Raw genomic sequence first — 15,361 nt, 5'->3', positions numbered from 1 at the left:
CAAATACTTGAACTGCCTTGTGATTTTTATGTAAATATACCAGTCAGTTTTAATTATGTGGGTCAGGAAGTGTTTTTAAGATGAGTGACTCCCAAGTATAAACATTTTTAATAGTGTAAATTCTAATGAAAACTTACAAAAGGATAGTGTGCTTCTATTTACTGTATATACGCATTACTTACCACTTTGGAATTGTGCAGATGGAATGGAAATGAACTCGGCATCCTTCAAATACTTTGTTTAAATCTCTTAACTACAACTCGGTGTAGTCCTCAACAGAGAAGAAATGTCTGAGATGTTTCCCTGCTAATCCATACCAGTCTGGCTGCAGCTGATAAAATATTCCAGTTCTTTCTACAACTAGGGGAAAGGCTGCAAGACAGTACTAAAAGGTAAATAAAATGTCCTGCTTATCCTGATGCTATTGGATTAAAAACACAGCTGATCAGGGCTCTAAATCCTGTCCAGAGATGCTCATAAAAAATAGAAACTGGCTAACTGGATAAAAGGTAACTGAATAGAGTGTTCAGGCATATACCTTCCAGATGCTTAAGATTATGTCCTGACCATTGTATTCTAGAAAAATAGTCCTAACATCTTGATTTGATTGCTTACAGTGTAATTCCTACAGTCCAGTTTATTGGTTCCTCTGTTTAGTTAAGTCTTTGGTATTCAGTATTTTGGTCGGTGACCTGCAAAACCACACAAATTAACCTGAATTAAACAACTGTTCTTATGAGTGAGCTGGGCACTTGAGGTAACAGTGTATGGGCCCTGTAGGAGAAGGAAGATGGAGAGGGCTAGGTGGGGAAAGGGAAGAGTAGAAATTTTGAGTGAAGAGAGGTTATATGTCTTTAGGAAAAGAGCCAAGTTGGAGTTATGTGGTAACCCATGGTGTATACTGCATGTCCTAACCAAATCGAAATTAGGAAGACACAACTTTTAAGTGCCATCCCGCCTTCTTCCAGAAGCTCTTGACTAATGCCCTTCTTGGACCTGGGTGGGCTGCTTATAGCATCTGTGTTCCTTCTGCATTATCCTGTTACAAGGCACATGACAAAGCAAGATCTATGAATGTCTGGGTTTAGATTAGCCACTGGTAAGCTGGACTTAAAAATAACCCTTTGGATCCCAGTGCATAATCTGGCCAAATAATGCCCTGGCAGTCAGCATGGTAACTCCAATAAGGTTTATTAGCTCTGTTGTTTCAGAGAGAGGGGGTGGCTCATGACCACTTGGGTAGATCTAATTATTCCTGTTTCCAAATCAGAAACTTGACTATAAATGAAGTAGCTTCGACTGAGCTAGATGAAAGCATTCCTGAAAGGACTTCAGGTGGTTGTTCTTATTTTAGTTCCCATTATTTAGGGAGAACAGTGGAAAATCTAAAAGGCACCAGAACGCTGTCTGAAAACTTGCAGTACAAAATATAGTAAAATCAATGTTTCACTTGCTGAAAAAAGTTAAGAAACATCTTGAATGCTGACAAGCATGTTATTTTCCTTCTTCAGAAAAATGTCTCTCCTGCCTTTGAATTAGGACATATTAAGGCAAGTACCTGGAAGTTGTAGGTCTAAAAGTTTATTCAGATGGACCTTGACTTGCAGGAGAAATGGGCTGATGGGAATCTCATAAAGGTCAACAAAAGCAAATGCAGCATCCTGCTTCTGGGATGGAATAACCCTGTACAACTGTGGGTGGGGACAGTGGTTTCTTTCTAAGCAGCTTTGCCGAAAAGGACCTGGGTAGGGGCAGATGGTTCTCACAGACCCGTTGAACCCAGTTCAGCAGTGTGCCCTTGTGATAAGGAACACTGACAGCACTCTGGGCTGTTTCAGCAAGTGTGCAGCCAGTAGGTTGAGGGAAGTGGTTATTACCCCCTGTTCAGCACTTGTGAGCCTGCCTCAGGAGTGCTGTGTCCAACTTTGGGCTCCCGCGTGCAAGACAGGCATGGAGCGAGTCCAGTGGAGGATGAAGATGGTCAGGGGGCTGGAGCACACGATGAAGGAGGGGAGGCAGAGAGAGCTGGGCTTGTTCAGCCTTAAGAAGAGACGGATAAAGGGGGATTGTACTGCAGTCTGCAACTACCAAATGGGAGACTATGGGGAAGGCAGGGCCAGGCTCTGCTTGGAGGTGCATAGTGAGAGGACAGGAGGCCGCAGACACAAGCTGCCACCAGGGCAATTGCAATTACATGTTAGGGACAGAAAAGCTTCACCATGAGGGTGGTCACACAGAAACGGGGCCTGGAGCAGTTGTGGAATCCCTGTTGTTGGAGATGTTCAGAATTCAACCTGGCAGGGCCCTGAGCAACCAGCTCCACGTTGGCCCTGTTGCGAGTAGGGGCTTAAACCTGATGATCTCCAGAAGTCCTGGGGATAAGAGGATGGCAGTATTGCACAACTTGCTATGCCTTTTCACCTGACCTTGTTCATTGGACTGCAGTCAGTTGTAGACTCGCTACTTCACTTTCATTTCTAATTTAAGTTTTAGACAACTGCCTAAAAGGAAAAAAAAATTCCTCAACACCAACTAGTTTCTTGAAGGACTGTCATTCTTTGGGGGAGTGTGATGAAATCTACTGGTTTGTATTTTATTTTAAAAGCAGCATTAGTATTTTGTTTCCATTTTAAAGATTGTCATTCTTAGAATGAAGTTAACATTTTTCAAGACCAGTGTCAGATATAACGAAAATAATTTTGTGCAGGGAGTTAGCGTTAGAAGAACAAATCACATCCTTGGGATACAAACTTTGAACTGCTAATCCAAGTATGACAGGGTTAGGGGAAAGCAGTGAATCTTCCACACAGTAATGCTTTCACTGGTTCAGACCTACGTGTGTTACTGGTTGAAATAAACTTTCAAAGGGAGTAGGAATTTTTTTTTTTTAAGTTGCCTGCAGTCAGACTTCCACTAAATGAACATCTAACCCCCCCATTCAAGAAGAACAATGTAGATAAGTGTTATCAGAATTTGTCATTGTTTGTATTTTAAATGTTTTGGCTATATAGTCAGGCTTGCACATGCTTATAGTGATCTGTGCTAGTAGGAAGCTTTCGGGGCCACAATCTTACAAAGTGTTCATACTACAATTATTCAGTGAAAAGCATTAAGTGGTTCTCTGGTGATTTTTCTAGCTATTTTCAAATTATGGGCAGTGCTTCTAAACAATTACCATTTTAGCTTAAATTTCCTCTGGCTAAGGAAAATAATCTGATACAAGCTTATGAATTGCTTTGAAACCTCTGAGGCAAAAGACACTGACTATTATGGTATTGTCCAAATAGCAGCAAAGTTAGTACTTAGGGCTCAAAGAAGGCTGCAGAGCAGCACTTCTGAGGAATTGTCTAGCTGTAAGAATATACTACAATGAAATCTTAAATGAGTAACAAAAAAGTAGCTTTAGCCACTAGTTAAAGAAAAAACAAAACATGAGCATTGTGTGGATACTTTCCAGTTTTATTCTGCTGCCATAACATAGTCACACAGAAGAGTTGAAGTGTAACAGATCATGCTCTGCATTCAAATATTTTTGATAACATTTAAACAAATCTACTCAAAGAAAACATTCCCCAGTTCTTTATTTGCAGGGAATAAATTAAACACAAAAGAAAACACACATACATGCTTGAAATAAATTTTAACATAAGTATTAAAAAAAATTTGGGGGAACATTAATTAAAGAATGAAGTCTCAGAACCAGCCTGATGTTCTTATACATTTCAAATGAACGTAAATTAAAATGGAACATACTTATTTCATTTACTCCTCCAACTTAAGTGCAGCACAACACAGTTTAAGTGCCTCAGCACCAGAATAATATACAAATAATTAATAGACGAGGCCATTGGTAAATTTATCATTTGTTATCCTTTTTTTAATGCTATAAGAAGTGTGCAGCAGCTAAAGCCAAATGTGACAGTATTTGTTCATGTCCATCTCTATTCTCTAGAATAGAGCATTTATCTACCTGCAAAGTTGTAGATAGATTTAAAACCCCAAGTACAAATTAACAGGATGGAAGCATATGCCTAAAATCAAGCATGTTCACACAAACTCTGGACTGCAGAAATGGATTCTGAGCTCAACTTTCCAGACAGTTTCTACCTAAAATGTGATGTGTTTATATGTTGTTATAAGGCTGACTGAAGTTGTGACCAAGGTCAGCTGAAGCAGCCATTGAATATAATGTTTTGAGCTTGTAGTAATAAACTTCCCCACCTTCAGAAGCCCCTCTCCTAATAATTTTGTCATATATTGATAAAGAAACTTGGAACTCAAACATATGCAGCTCTCAATCTCTCCTGGTTATGCTATAAGTTGGCTTGTAATATATGAAATTAACAAAGTGCAAATGATTACCAAAAGCAAAATCTGATGTCTGATTATATTTCATCATCAGAGGATTTTGTCTTGCTTCTTATAGCCTTTAAATTACAATTTAATACTTGGGAATACTTTAAAACTGTACATACTAGCATTTATGTAGAGGAAAATTATGAACAGTTAAAATTTTCCTATTAATCCATATAATTCAGCTTTAAGAACCAGAACAGAATATATATCTGAAAAACATCTAGTTATATAAACATCTTCACCTTGTAAATTAGAGATTAAATAAAGGTATTTAACAATATCATAGCTACTCTAAAACCAAAATATTAGGTATTTTAAAAGAAGAATTGTGTTTATTCAGTAGGATTTTTCTTAAGGTTGCTTGTTTTTTTTTCCAAGGATACAGCTTTATGGAAATAAGCACTGTAACTCAAAAAAAGTTTGCTGTGTCATTCTTAAATGAAGAGATGAAAAATAAAAGAGCCAATGCATGCGAAGGGGCGGGGGGGGGGGAGAATAAGTGCTTACTTTCCTTCCAGAAATCATGAGGTCTATGCAGTAGAGTTACAGGGAAGGTGTGGGGAAAAGATCTAAAAGTTGGCTTTAATTTTTTTTCATTAATACCATTTTGGTGGAACAGTATTACAACAGATATCCTGGTTGTGTCTGTCTTTTCTACTGAAAAATATTTTATTTTCTTCCCTCTCGCATGGAAAAGCTATTAGATAGCTGCTTAGCCCTTACTGAATTACTCCCTCAAGTTGTTTTTAATAATCCTTAAGCAATAAAAGAAAAAAAAACTTCAAGTCAAAGTGCAAGCCACCTTGTTTCAGCCCTTCAAAAAAGTGATATTTTTCCTCATTCATCTTCACTTATTTTTTAAATATAGAAGCTGAATGAGCCATTAGGAACTTACAGTCCTTCACCCCCCACTGTGCACTCATATCAGTAGACAGTTCCTCTACTCAGCCCAAATGAATTTGGAAGTTTGTTTTCAAAATAATCATATACTATATAGAAATATAGTATTTTTAAGCTGTCCTGTTTCTACATGATCAGAAGCACTGAGCAAATCTGAACTTAGCCTATTATTGTAACAAGAATTTCTCTGAATAAGTAGCAGAATATTTCAAAGTTTTTTAAAGTAATGTAAGAGTTAATTTTTCAAGTTTTTATTAGCTACAATAACCTTTCTATGATTGCACTGTAAACTGTTCCAGCCATCTCATTTAAAGGAACAAACTTGATATTCCAAAGCCCACTTAGTGGAGGCTAGGAATATGAAAAATATTATAGAAAAGGTTATTGATTGCAAGTGGAAAGAATGATAGTTGAGTTCCTTCCTACAATAATTCTAGAATTTGTCTAGGCTATTCAGGCTTTTGGGAGCAAGTTTGAACTCCTATGAGCATAATCAACCTGAGAAGCAAAGTTAGTGGAAAATTCCCATCCTCATTACTAACGCAGCATTTTTAATGCTGTATGTTAACTTAATCTTGTTTTAATCTGACCTTCTGAAATGAAGGTTTACGATAGCATGACTTGAGCCATACAGAAGAGGACTCTCAAATAAAGTTCTGTTAGTTAAGCTGTGGCCAGGGTCTCCAATGTCACTCTTGCTAGTAATACCTTAGCTGGAAAAAAAACCCCAACAATATGTATCATCAGGGCTTAAGAGGGGTGGGGGAGAAAGAGGAAAAGGAAGAAGAAGATTTTATCTTCAGGTACCATGTACTATTTAAGTACCACTTAGGAAAAAGGCAGCAAATAGGAAACTTGAAGATAGTTTTACCCACAGAAAACAATTAAAAATATATCTATAAACACAAAATTTCAGTACTTAAAATGCTGCTATTTTGCTTGCTTCTCGAACCCCACTCAAGTAAGCTCCTGTAACGGTCTGAGGAAAGTGCCTATTTGTGGCCTGTATTTAAAAAAAAAAAAAAAAAAAAAAAAAGGTGAATTGTTTCTAAAACTATTATAACAGATAGAATTTCAGTTTAAGATTAGTTTTGTTTTCCTTAAGCATACACCAACATTTTTAAAAGCCATGGAAAACTTAGAAAGAATTTAGGAAGAAATATTTAAGATCTTTAGCAACTTCAAAATTTGCAAGCAAGTTAACTAGCGAAATTAGTAGTCTGTTTTGCCATCTGCACTTTAGTGGGGTAGGTAAGTTCTGTTCCAGTATAGAATGCACCTGTACCACCAGCAGCATGCGTTTGTTATGTTACCCACAAATGGGGTAACAGAAAGACAATTTGACTAAAAATACAAGTGGAATGTATAGTCTTGTCATGTTCTGCACTTACTGGTTAGGCAGTTCACTCCTGACCTGACATATGTGGCAGACTTTCCATGCCCAATAATAATATGAATAAAGGGGGTTTTGTGTCAAAATCAAGAAACATTAGCATATTTGTGTAACAGAATATTTATGTGCTACCTCTGGATTAATGGTGGTGGTTAGCGAAAGATGATCTTTCATAAGAAATAGTTTCCCAATAACCTTAATCAACAGTAACAAAGATACTTACCTCACCAGCAAAAAAAATTTTTCCTTGTATGTCTTCAGCTATAATATCATAAGCTTCACCGCTTCCACCTGTTTTTACAAAGCTATATGCCATCTGGAGCCAAGGGTCTTTGCTCCATCGAGTAACAAAAAACTTCACTGGGTCAGGAACCTCCTGCATAATCAAAATAAAAGTTATGCACTGCAAAGAAAAGCTCATAATTGCATAGCTTTTTCTCATAAACAGTTTATTGTAATCTTTAGAGTATGTACTATTATTATGACACAGATTAGACCACATTCCAGAATTAAATTCCAATTTTCTTTATTATACTACTAACCACAAAGATAATTTTGTTTGCTAGACTTGCCTGATGTCTGAAACATCACAGTGGCACTGTTTTGAATGCAACAAATCTGGATATTGTAATATACCTAGAACTACATATGAGAAAAAAAAAATCTCCTCAAAATACAGATATACTCTTGGAAACAGATAAGATACCAATATCAACATCATTCAACATGTTTGTATGTATAATGTAAGCACTTCCCATCTTGGTAAGGCATGATGCTTTGCTTCTTCTAGCTTGTTAAGTCTCGAAATGTGATCTTCATTTTGGAGATAATTTTATTCCAGTGGAGAAATAACATTATTTATCTAAGATCAGAAAATGAGCTGCCTTGAAAACTAGGTTCAGGGAGAAAACAAAAAACAGAAAGTCAGAGTGTCTGTAGCTAAGCCATGACAGTAACGCTGTGTATTCTTTGTCACATTGCAGCATGCAAATTCCACACAATTCTACCAAAAAGAGCCTGGATAACAACTGTATGAAGGCTTAGTCAACTACAGCTGTGTCTCACTCTTGAGGGGCTTGTGACAAGTAAACAGAAGCACCCCTGGTTGCCTCTTGCATAACATCTGGTATCGACAAATAGACTATTCCATTCAGGTAGCACATGAGAGACTAAAGCTCAAGCAATCAAGACAATGGCTAACCAAGTATGGCAAGTTTCATGGACATCCCAGAAGAAGTTCTGGTACACTCCTGGAAGCTATCTTGTCTTTGAAAATCCCCCTGCATTGTGGACAGGTGACTGAAATTCACAACTGCTATAAACCACGGAGACAGACATGAAAATCACTCTTCTAGACTAGAGTGGCACCAAAACCAAAGACCTGTTTTCTACCTCGGCATTCTCATGAGATCAAAATAGCAGGTATGTGGACTTACATTGCACATGATTCTGGTAACTGTAAAGCTATTACCAAAAGTATGTTTTCTAGGAAAAGTCGGGCTTTCAGATGCTGAAGTTTTTCCAAGATTATTAATCCTAATATCTGAACCATCAGTAAAACTTGAGAGATCACCCATGAACATTAACAGAAACATTCCTTAGGACCTAACTGCCCTAAGTAATTTAACTACGGCATTACTGTCTATAGAGTGGAGTGCAAATAACATTGCTAAGTGATAGTCTTCTGCTTGCCCCAGATTTCTCTGATTTTCCTATTAGTTTTTATCCGGATGATGAGCTGGAAGAAGAAAAAAGGTAGACATTTTTACCTGATTTTTTTTACAGTCAGGATGTAGGGCCCTTGAAAGATCATTTTGCCTGTACCTCCGTGCCAAGACAGCTCAGGAAGGGTTGTTTCTTATTAGAAGAGTAAGGGATTTGTTTGGTTTGGTTTGGGGGTGGGGGTGTTGTAATTTCAGTTGCTTTTTACATGGAGGGAGGGGGAATCACAGTCAAATTAATCTGACTTAAAGCTTTTATGATGTATTGGAAGCAGTGATGACCAAAAAAAAAAAAAACGTTGGGAAAGGGTAACAGCTAAGTAAGAAGTGTATTTGTGTTACCTGCCTAAAGTACTGATTATAATTAACTTTCCTTTCTCAAAGCACTTTAAAGGATGATAGTTCATTTCTGTTTTTCAGTTCATTACCATTTTCCTTCAGACAGATCTAAGATACTTCAATTCACACTCTTCACACAGGAGACCAAACATTGTGTTTTTAGTGTATCTCAAAGGAAGCATATTCCCTCAGACTGACCCAAAAAGAAAAATAGTTTAAAACGTCAAAGGTTTTCCTATACATGACATAAAAGAATCCAAAGCTTTACCTCTGTTAGCAAGTTAATTCATCTCTTAAGAAAAGAGGTTTCTCTTACCTGCTCCTTAAACAGCTCTCGAAGTACAGTCATACACTGTTGCAGTACTTGTTTATCGTCTAAATTCTTAATGGTTGTCACAGCATCTCCAGTGACCACTGACATTAAAATGCTTTGTTTGCCCTAAAAACAAGACATTAACATATGAGATCATTTCGAAATTATTAGGTTATTAAGTATTTCTTGAAGAGTCCCTTTTATTTGGTATTGACAAAGAGATTTTCAGCTGTAAAGCAACTTTTGTTCTAGAGGAAAGTGGGTTTGATTCCTTAGAATAAAGGGTGCATATACTACAGTATTTATGCTCAAATTACTAACATCCTCTGATGTCTTGTTCACAGATCTGTTACTGTCAGTCCTTTTACAACTTGCTGAATTAACTGAAAACTTCCTATCTACCTATTTAAAGGCTACACCGAAAGATTTGACATTTATAGTGTTGTTCTTTGTGACAGATCTCTTTAGCTCCAGTTCCGTGCCAAAATTACACCTCAACTGTACTCCAATTTCAAAAGGTGGTAACAAAGAGAATCTATTTAAATACTAGTTAGATTTGTTTTGGATTAGGCCAATACAAAGTTCTTACCAGTAGATTTTGGCCCAAGAAATTAAAGCTCAGTTCTACTGATGTTTCCTTCCACTTCAAGAAATCTGCTACCATGCAGAAGTTTCAAAGATGAAGTGGTGATTGTAGAATAGCACACAGGTTCTCAACTCTTTTAAAAGAACTCTCCCTCTCTTGTTTATATAAGGCAATTCTTCTGTTACTAAACTTGATAGCTAGCAGAGAATAGTTATCAAGCAAATTAAGAATTATATCTAGTGTCTCTGGACAGCACCAGCACACTGAACCACATGTAGAAGGAGGTTAAAAGTACTGAAGAGAAAAATTATTTAAGGAAGGTCATATACAGGTACAGATAGTGTAGTAACAGAGCACAATCTTCACAGGATGGTTTCCTTTTGGAGTAAGCCATAAGGTTAAAAAATGGCCTTTTAATTGCTGCCAAGTAGCAAGCAGCAGTTGTTATAAAAGCATGAAAAGGTTAGATATAAATGTGTAATGTGTCTGCTTGGAACTGGCAGGGAAGAGAAATATGACGTCAATGCACTGGTTTCAATTTGTTTTGAAATTCATGAGTTTGGGACTGACCTTACAGACCTCAGTTTCATACAAAACCTAGTGTTTGTCTTTTCTTCTGCCATGCCACATAGTTACTCAGGCTAGCGCAAGCCATTAAGTGTTAATAAGCCAGCCCGATCTTTTTAACAGGATTTTTAGCTGATTTAAATAAGAGAACAGAAGTCCTAAACTGGAATTGACTGGCAGACTTTTTCCCATATTAGTACATCTATAGTCAGGTATTACAGATTTGTTTTCAAGATTGTTTGAGAATAAAAGCATTAACTTGCTTGTATATTATTTTGCATCCAAACATAGGAAAACATTCCCATTTATTACAATGAAGTATCAATCAGCTTTTTCTTGATAAATAACACTGCTTCCACTTCTTTTAACAGTTGTGGGGGTGGGGAAAGAAGAAAACTTTCATTGTTCAGTAATTATTGCACCTAGATTCCAAACTGAATTTCTGAAGGGCCAACAGAAAATACAGCTAGCATATGATACCTCTGGATCCATGTCATAGAAAACACTAAAGAGCCCACGTTGGCTGGAATTGGGTGGAACATGACCAAAAAAATCAGCTCCTTGAATTTTACTGTCCCAAAATCTATAAGGAAACTGCAAGGCAATCTAGAAAGAGAGAGAGAGACTGAATTAAAGCATTTCATACCACAAAACTCATAACTGGATATGGTATATGTTCTTTTAATTCTTTTTCCCTTTTCTACTCCATTAGAGACACCCAGTTCTATGAGAGGGTCTCAGAGACTATATGGGCCTGTTCTCCAGGGGAGATGGGGAAGAAAAAAAACCGCCAGTGTCTCAAATTGCAAATGCACAGACAATATCAAATTCACAATGGAATTCACTATGGAAAATGCTCAAGAAATTCAGCAGAATTTTTACAAACCTAACGTAGAACTTAGTGATCCCCATCCTGTGTGGGGGGTTTCTGAATCTTGCCTTTAAATTTCAACATTGTTATAATCCTGTTTCTGGCATTACTTCTGTTACTGGTTTGTTCTAAACACACATCTTACTAGGGATCTTTTCAGGAGAGGCTGTCTTTTTGCACTGGGAAAGGGTAGGACATTTTAAACTGGTCAAATACACAACTTGAAGTATTTTTCTGAAATAGTTTATGTATTTATTAGGTCGAAAGGACCTGGAATAAGCATATTATTAGAATTTTGGAAGATCTAAGACCTTCATGAAGGCTTGCTCAAAATTAGGCACAAATTGTTTAAGCTGTGAAGTGATTCCACAAACAATTTCTTTAAAAACCCCATTAAGTTGGGAAATCTAAGAAACAGAAATACATGTGATCCTCAACAGCATTTTGCTCTTCTGGGCTACTGTATACAAGTAAAACCAAACGCATAATAAATCCTGAGAAATACATGGCAGAAGCAACAAGGACAAAGCAGCCAATGTTTCTATGAAAAGAAAATTAATTATAATCTGAAATTACTTACCTTCTCAATGACTCCTGCTCCCAAACTATTAATGGCTTTAATTTTTTTTTCTGACAGTGGAGGATTAAACTGAATAGCATTTTTCTGAAGAAGGGCCAGTGGTACAGTCACTAATACCTGAAAGAAATAATTACAATCACAACAGTAGCAAAAGCTGAATACTGCACTTAAGCCTCATAGAATCATCTCAACTATCTTGGATTATTCTTTTAGGATGCAGCATAATACTCACCAGACATCTCTAGATTAGTGTCTGGTTTTACTCTCCATTAATGGGAAACACATGCCTTACATTCAGGTGAGAACAGATTCTGCAGTTCACTGGTTTTAAGCTGTAGTCTGTTGAATTGCTTGTATCAGAGTGGCTAACCATGCTACTAATTTTAATACCTCCTGTAAATTACAGTCAATGGCTCTTAGGTTAACAAAACTGTCTTTTTGAAAGGAGATAAGATGGTCATTGCTTTGGTTTGTTCTTTCTTCCTTCACAGATCCCTTCTCTTTAAAATATACTCAGTAACACTGTTGATGTCAATCCAATCTTGATCAAGTTTATGTATCGTTTTAAAAGTTACTAAAAGGTAAATTACACAGCATGAAGCAGGTGGGGATACAGGGCATAAGGGAGACCAAGAAAAAACAGGTTATCAAGTCTAGTATGCATACCAAAGGGAAAAATTTTAACAGGGCAGATTCACATCCTAAATGGGGTAAAGCTGAGCAGGGAATGGAACCAGAAAACATAACTGTCACTTCAAAGACCAGATAAAACTCTATTTGCTTCACATTTTTACTACTACCTTTATAGTGCTTGGTTCTTCAAATCAACTAGTACTCAAAACTCAAGCATGCTCAACAAAAAATAGGCTCTAGGACATCCAAATATGGGTCACTATAATATATGAGTTTTCGTCTTTGAGTGGGGAGAAATTGGACTAAATAGTCTTCGGGGGGGGGACGGGACACACGATAAAAATGACATGTACTGTGGTCAATATTGTACTTGTGTTCCCTGAAATCCTTAATCTTGAAGCATATTGGGTACCTTTTGTGTTGTCCACACTGTTCCATCTGCAGTAGTGACCTGTACTTCTTCACCAGAATAGTCAATACTCTGTACCTATTGAAAGACAAATTGAAGATTATACTACAAAATCTACATATGCCCTGCAAATTCAGACAAGAATAGCTAATATAGCACCAGTCTGCAAACCAGAAATTGAAGAACACAAATTTCCAGAGAAATACTGAAAGAAAAATAAAATAGCCTCCATGAAAGCTGAAAAAGAAAAATCATAATTATTCTAACGTATAAGCTCATCATATCATAATATTTAAGTACTCATAGTTCTCAAAGAGGATTTCCAGAAATGCTGAAGTTCTCCTCTCTTGTCTTGAAGACAAGTCAAAATAATCACAGGCACAGATTTGCCTGGTCCAAAAGAATACAAAGATATGATTGGGTGCTTCAGAGCAATCCAAGACAGGCACTGCATCAACATTTTCCAGACTCACTGGGAAATTCAGCCGGACGTCCAGCCCTTCTGCCAATTTATCAATCACAGTAGAATATCCCACAGTTAGTAGAGTGTGATCTCCAGCAAACTGGGCAAAAAATTCATTGTGGTCCCATGAGCGTGCAGATACCTGTAGACAGAACATAACTAGCTGTCTCTACTGGTGAGGTTACATGGGTACTAGCAAAAGTCCCACAGTTTAGAAGCAGCCACCCTAACTCCCTTCACAGCTGGGGGGGAAGGGGGGGGAAGTGTATCACCAGAATGTATGGCAACACTGACAAAAGCAAACGGATTATTTACCTAAGGGCACTATACAACATATGAATTGCTGGATTAAGAAATGTCATTATATGGGTTGGTCACTAGCAGGTAATTTATAGTTCTGCTTGGTAGAGAAAACAAGGAAAGTAGTACAAAAATTCAAGACAGATTGCAGTGTATTTATTTCAGTTTTCTGTCTCTAGCAAAGAAATCAGATTTTACAGCCTTAAGACTTCAAATAAAAATGGAAATATTTTATTTCCCAAGATGAAGGGGAAAATAAGATACAAAAAAATCTCAATGGAATTTTTCTGTCACTTTGCAGGTTCTTCCATGATATCTTTCATTGACTTTCTCCCCCCACCCCTGCAAACTCATAGTTAGTACAATAGTGATATTTGCACTAGACAAACACCACTTAGCAGTGAAAAATCTGAAGCAGTTCTCAAACTGCTATTCAAATACCAATTGCTATCAGTGCAGTTGCATTTACTTCATATTTTTAAAATTGAAGGTAAGATAGATTTTAACATCTTTCTTATTTCCCTTGGGTGCTCATGAAGTGTGAAAGCTTGACATATCAAAATATTTTCCATTGACTGCCCTGGTATAGCACTGTCTTGCTGATTTTTGTTATGTTCTTATGTGCTTCTCAGTTCAGATCAGATTTGTGCATCTGCACATATCAATCAGCTGTCCCACTACTGTAGTACAATTGACCCTGAACATCTTTAACCCAAGCAACAGGACTCAGTAAATAATGCACTGCAAACAACATCATACTTTGATATTTCCTGAACCTGCTTGGTTAAAATTGAAGTCGCGAGGAAAGCCAAGTATCACATAGTCAACAGAATACCTAGGAGTGGTGAACTGGGGCCCACCGTCAGGGTGTTGGAACACTTCAGAAGTTAAATGCATTTATTCTCAAGATACCTAGCAAGGTAGAGAAATACCTCAGTTTTTAAACACAGAACTGAGAAGCAGAAGTCACACACAACATCTGAGGAAGAGTAACTCTCCTGTGAATCCTACCACCCAGCATCTCGGCAAAATGCCCTACTCCACTGCACCATCTACTCTGAACCTCTACGTTAAAGAGGATGTCGCTGGAAGCATGTCATGAACTCCCATCAGATTACCTAAGGCAGTGCTGTAGTCTGTGTCTCAATGCTTTTAAAGAACAGGTTAGGGATGTGGGAACAGTTTAGGGATAGCTGATTCTTCCTTTGGGGCCATGGGATGGATCAGATGAGTTCTCAATGTTACTTCCAACCCTATTTTCTGTGAAGCTCAACCACTTCAGAACACAGCTGTCAAAACTCACCTGAGAGAGATTGCTGCCACAAGCATACTCCAAATTACTGAGATGGAACTGTAGTACTTTTTCTTCCAGCTCACTGAACTGGATACCAGACTCCTGAATAAAGGCTTTATAGATCTCTTGTATTTTTTCTGTGAAAGAACATGTTTAAAATAAGAATATATCATGATTCGTCAGAAGTCCTACTGCATTTCAGTATGCTGTTCTCTGGATCACAAGATTTTCAAGCTTATTGCTAAGTTGCACTAAGATGTTTTTCTTCTCATAGAAAAAAAACGCAAGATCTTTCCGGTGATAAAATACAACTTTGTTGTTTAATCATAGGTTTCCCTAGTAAAATCTTCTTCCTCAAAAAGGAAACATACATAGCTTCAGGAAAAAAAAGAGGTTAAAATTATTTAAAAGAAAAGAAAAAAAAAAACAAGAAACACACTGTGCAACAGCACAGCTGGGCTAGCCAACTGAGACAGGAGATAAATTAATTGTTTAGCTATTATCAATATACAGTTGAAGATATTTCAAGGAAAATACACTTCAAGATAACAGAGAATCCTTGCAAATAAATCCTGCTTAATTTTTACAAAAGCAAAATAACTGAGAAATTTGATCCAGAGTTCCCTGAAGAACATA

The 15,361-nt window shown here is 37.2% G+C and overlaps 1 protein-coding gene and 1 long non-coding RNA gene across 7 annotated transcripts in view; one reads left to right on the top strand and one right to left on the bottom strand.

The window, feature by feature from the left end:
- Positions 1 to 222: 222 nt before the first annotated feature.
- Positions 223 to 14,850, top strand: LOC140648027 (uncharacterized). The gene is made up of 3 exons (XR_012041056.1): positions 223 to 392; positions 7,633 to 8,071; positions 13,733 to 14,850. It is a non-coding gene; the product is annotated as an uncharacterized lncRNA (long non-coding RNA).
- KDM1B (lysine demethylase 1B) overlaps positions 3,449 to 15,361 on the bottom strand; it is a 29,472-nt gene continuing 17,559 nt past the window's right edge. For 5 of the 6 annotated variants that reach the window (XM_072853346.1, XM_072853348.1, XM_072853344.1 and 2 more), the window contains 8 exons: positions 14,735 to 14,862; positions 13,142 to 13,273; positions 12,672 to 12,746; positions 11,627 to 11,743; positions 10,656 to 10,781; positions 9,026 to 9,148; positions 6,873 to 7,025; positions 3,449 to 6,259 (listed from right to left, as the gene is read on the bottom strand). In XM_072853346.1, coding sequence (XP_072709447.1) covers positions 6,176 to 6,259; positions 6,873 to 7,025; positions 9,026 to 9,148; positions 10,656 to 10,781; positions 11,627 to 11,743; positions 12,672 to 12,746; positions 13,142 to 13,273; positions 14,735 to 14,862 — 938 coding nt within the window. In that variant the 3' untranslated portion in view covers positions 3,449 to 6,175. The remainder of the gene's footprint in view (positions 6,260 to 6,872; positions 7,026 to 9,025; positions 9,149 to 10,655; positions 10,782 to 11,626; positions 11,744 to 12,671; positions 12,747 to 13,141; positions 13,274 to 14,734; positions 14,863 to 15,361) is intronic. The other variant, XM_072853347.1, reaches the window with a different exon arrangement.

The sequence above is a fragment of the Ciconia boyciana genome, chromosome 2 (genome assembly GCF_034638445.1).
Source record: "Ciconia boyciana chromosome 2, ASM3463844v1, whole genome shotgun sequence".
Classification (NCBI taxonomy): domain Eukaryota; kingdom Metazoa; phylum Chordata; class Aves; order Ciconiiformes; family Ciconiidae; genus Ciconia; species Ciconia boyciana.
Note: the sequence above shows the minus strand (reverse complement) of the source record. Positions and strands in the feature narration are given on the sequence as shown.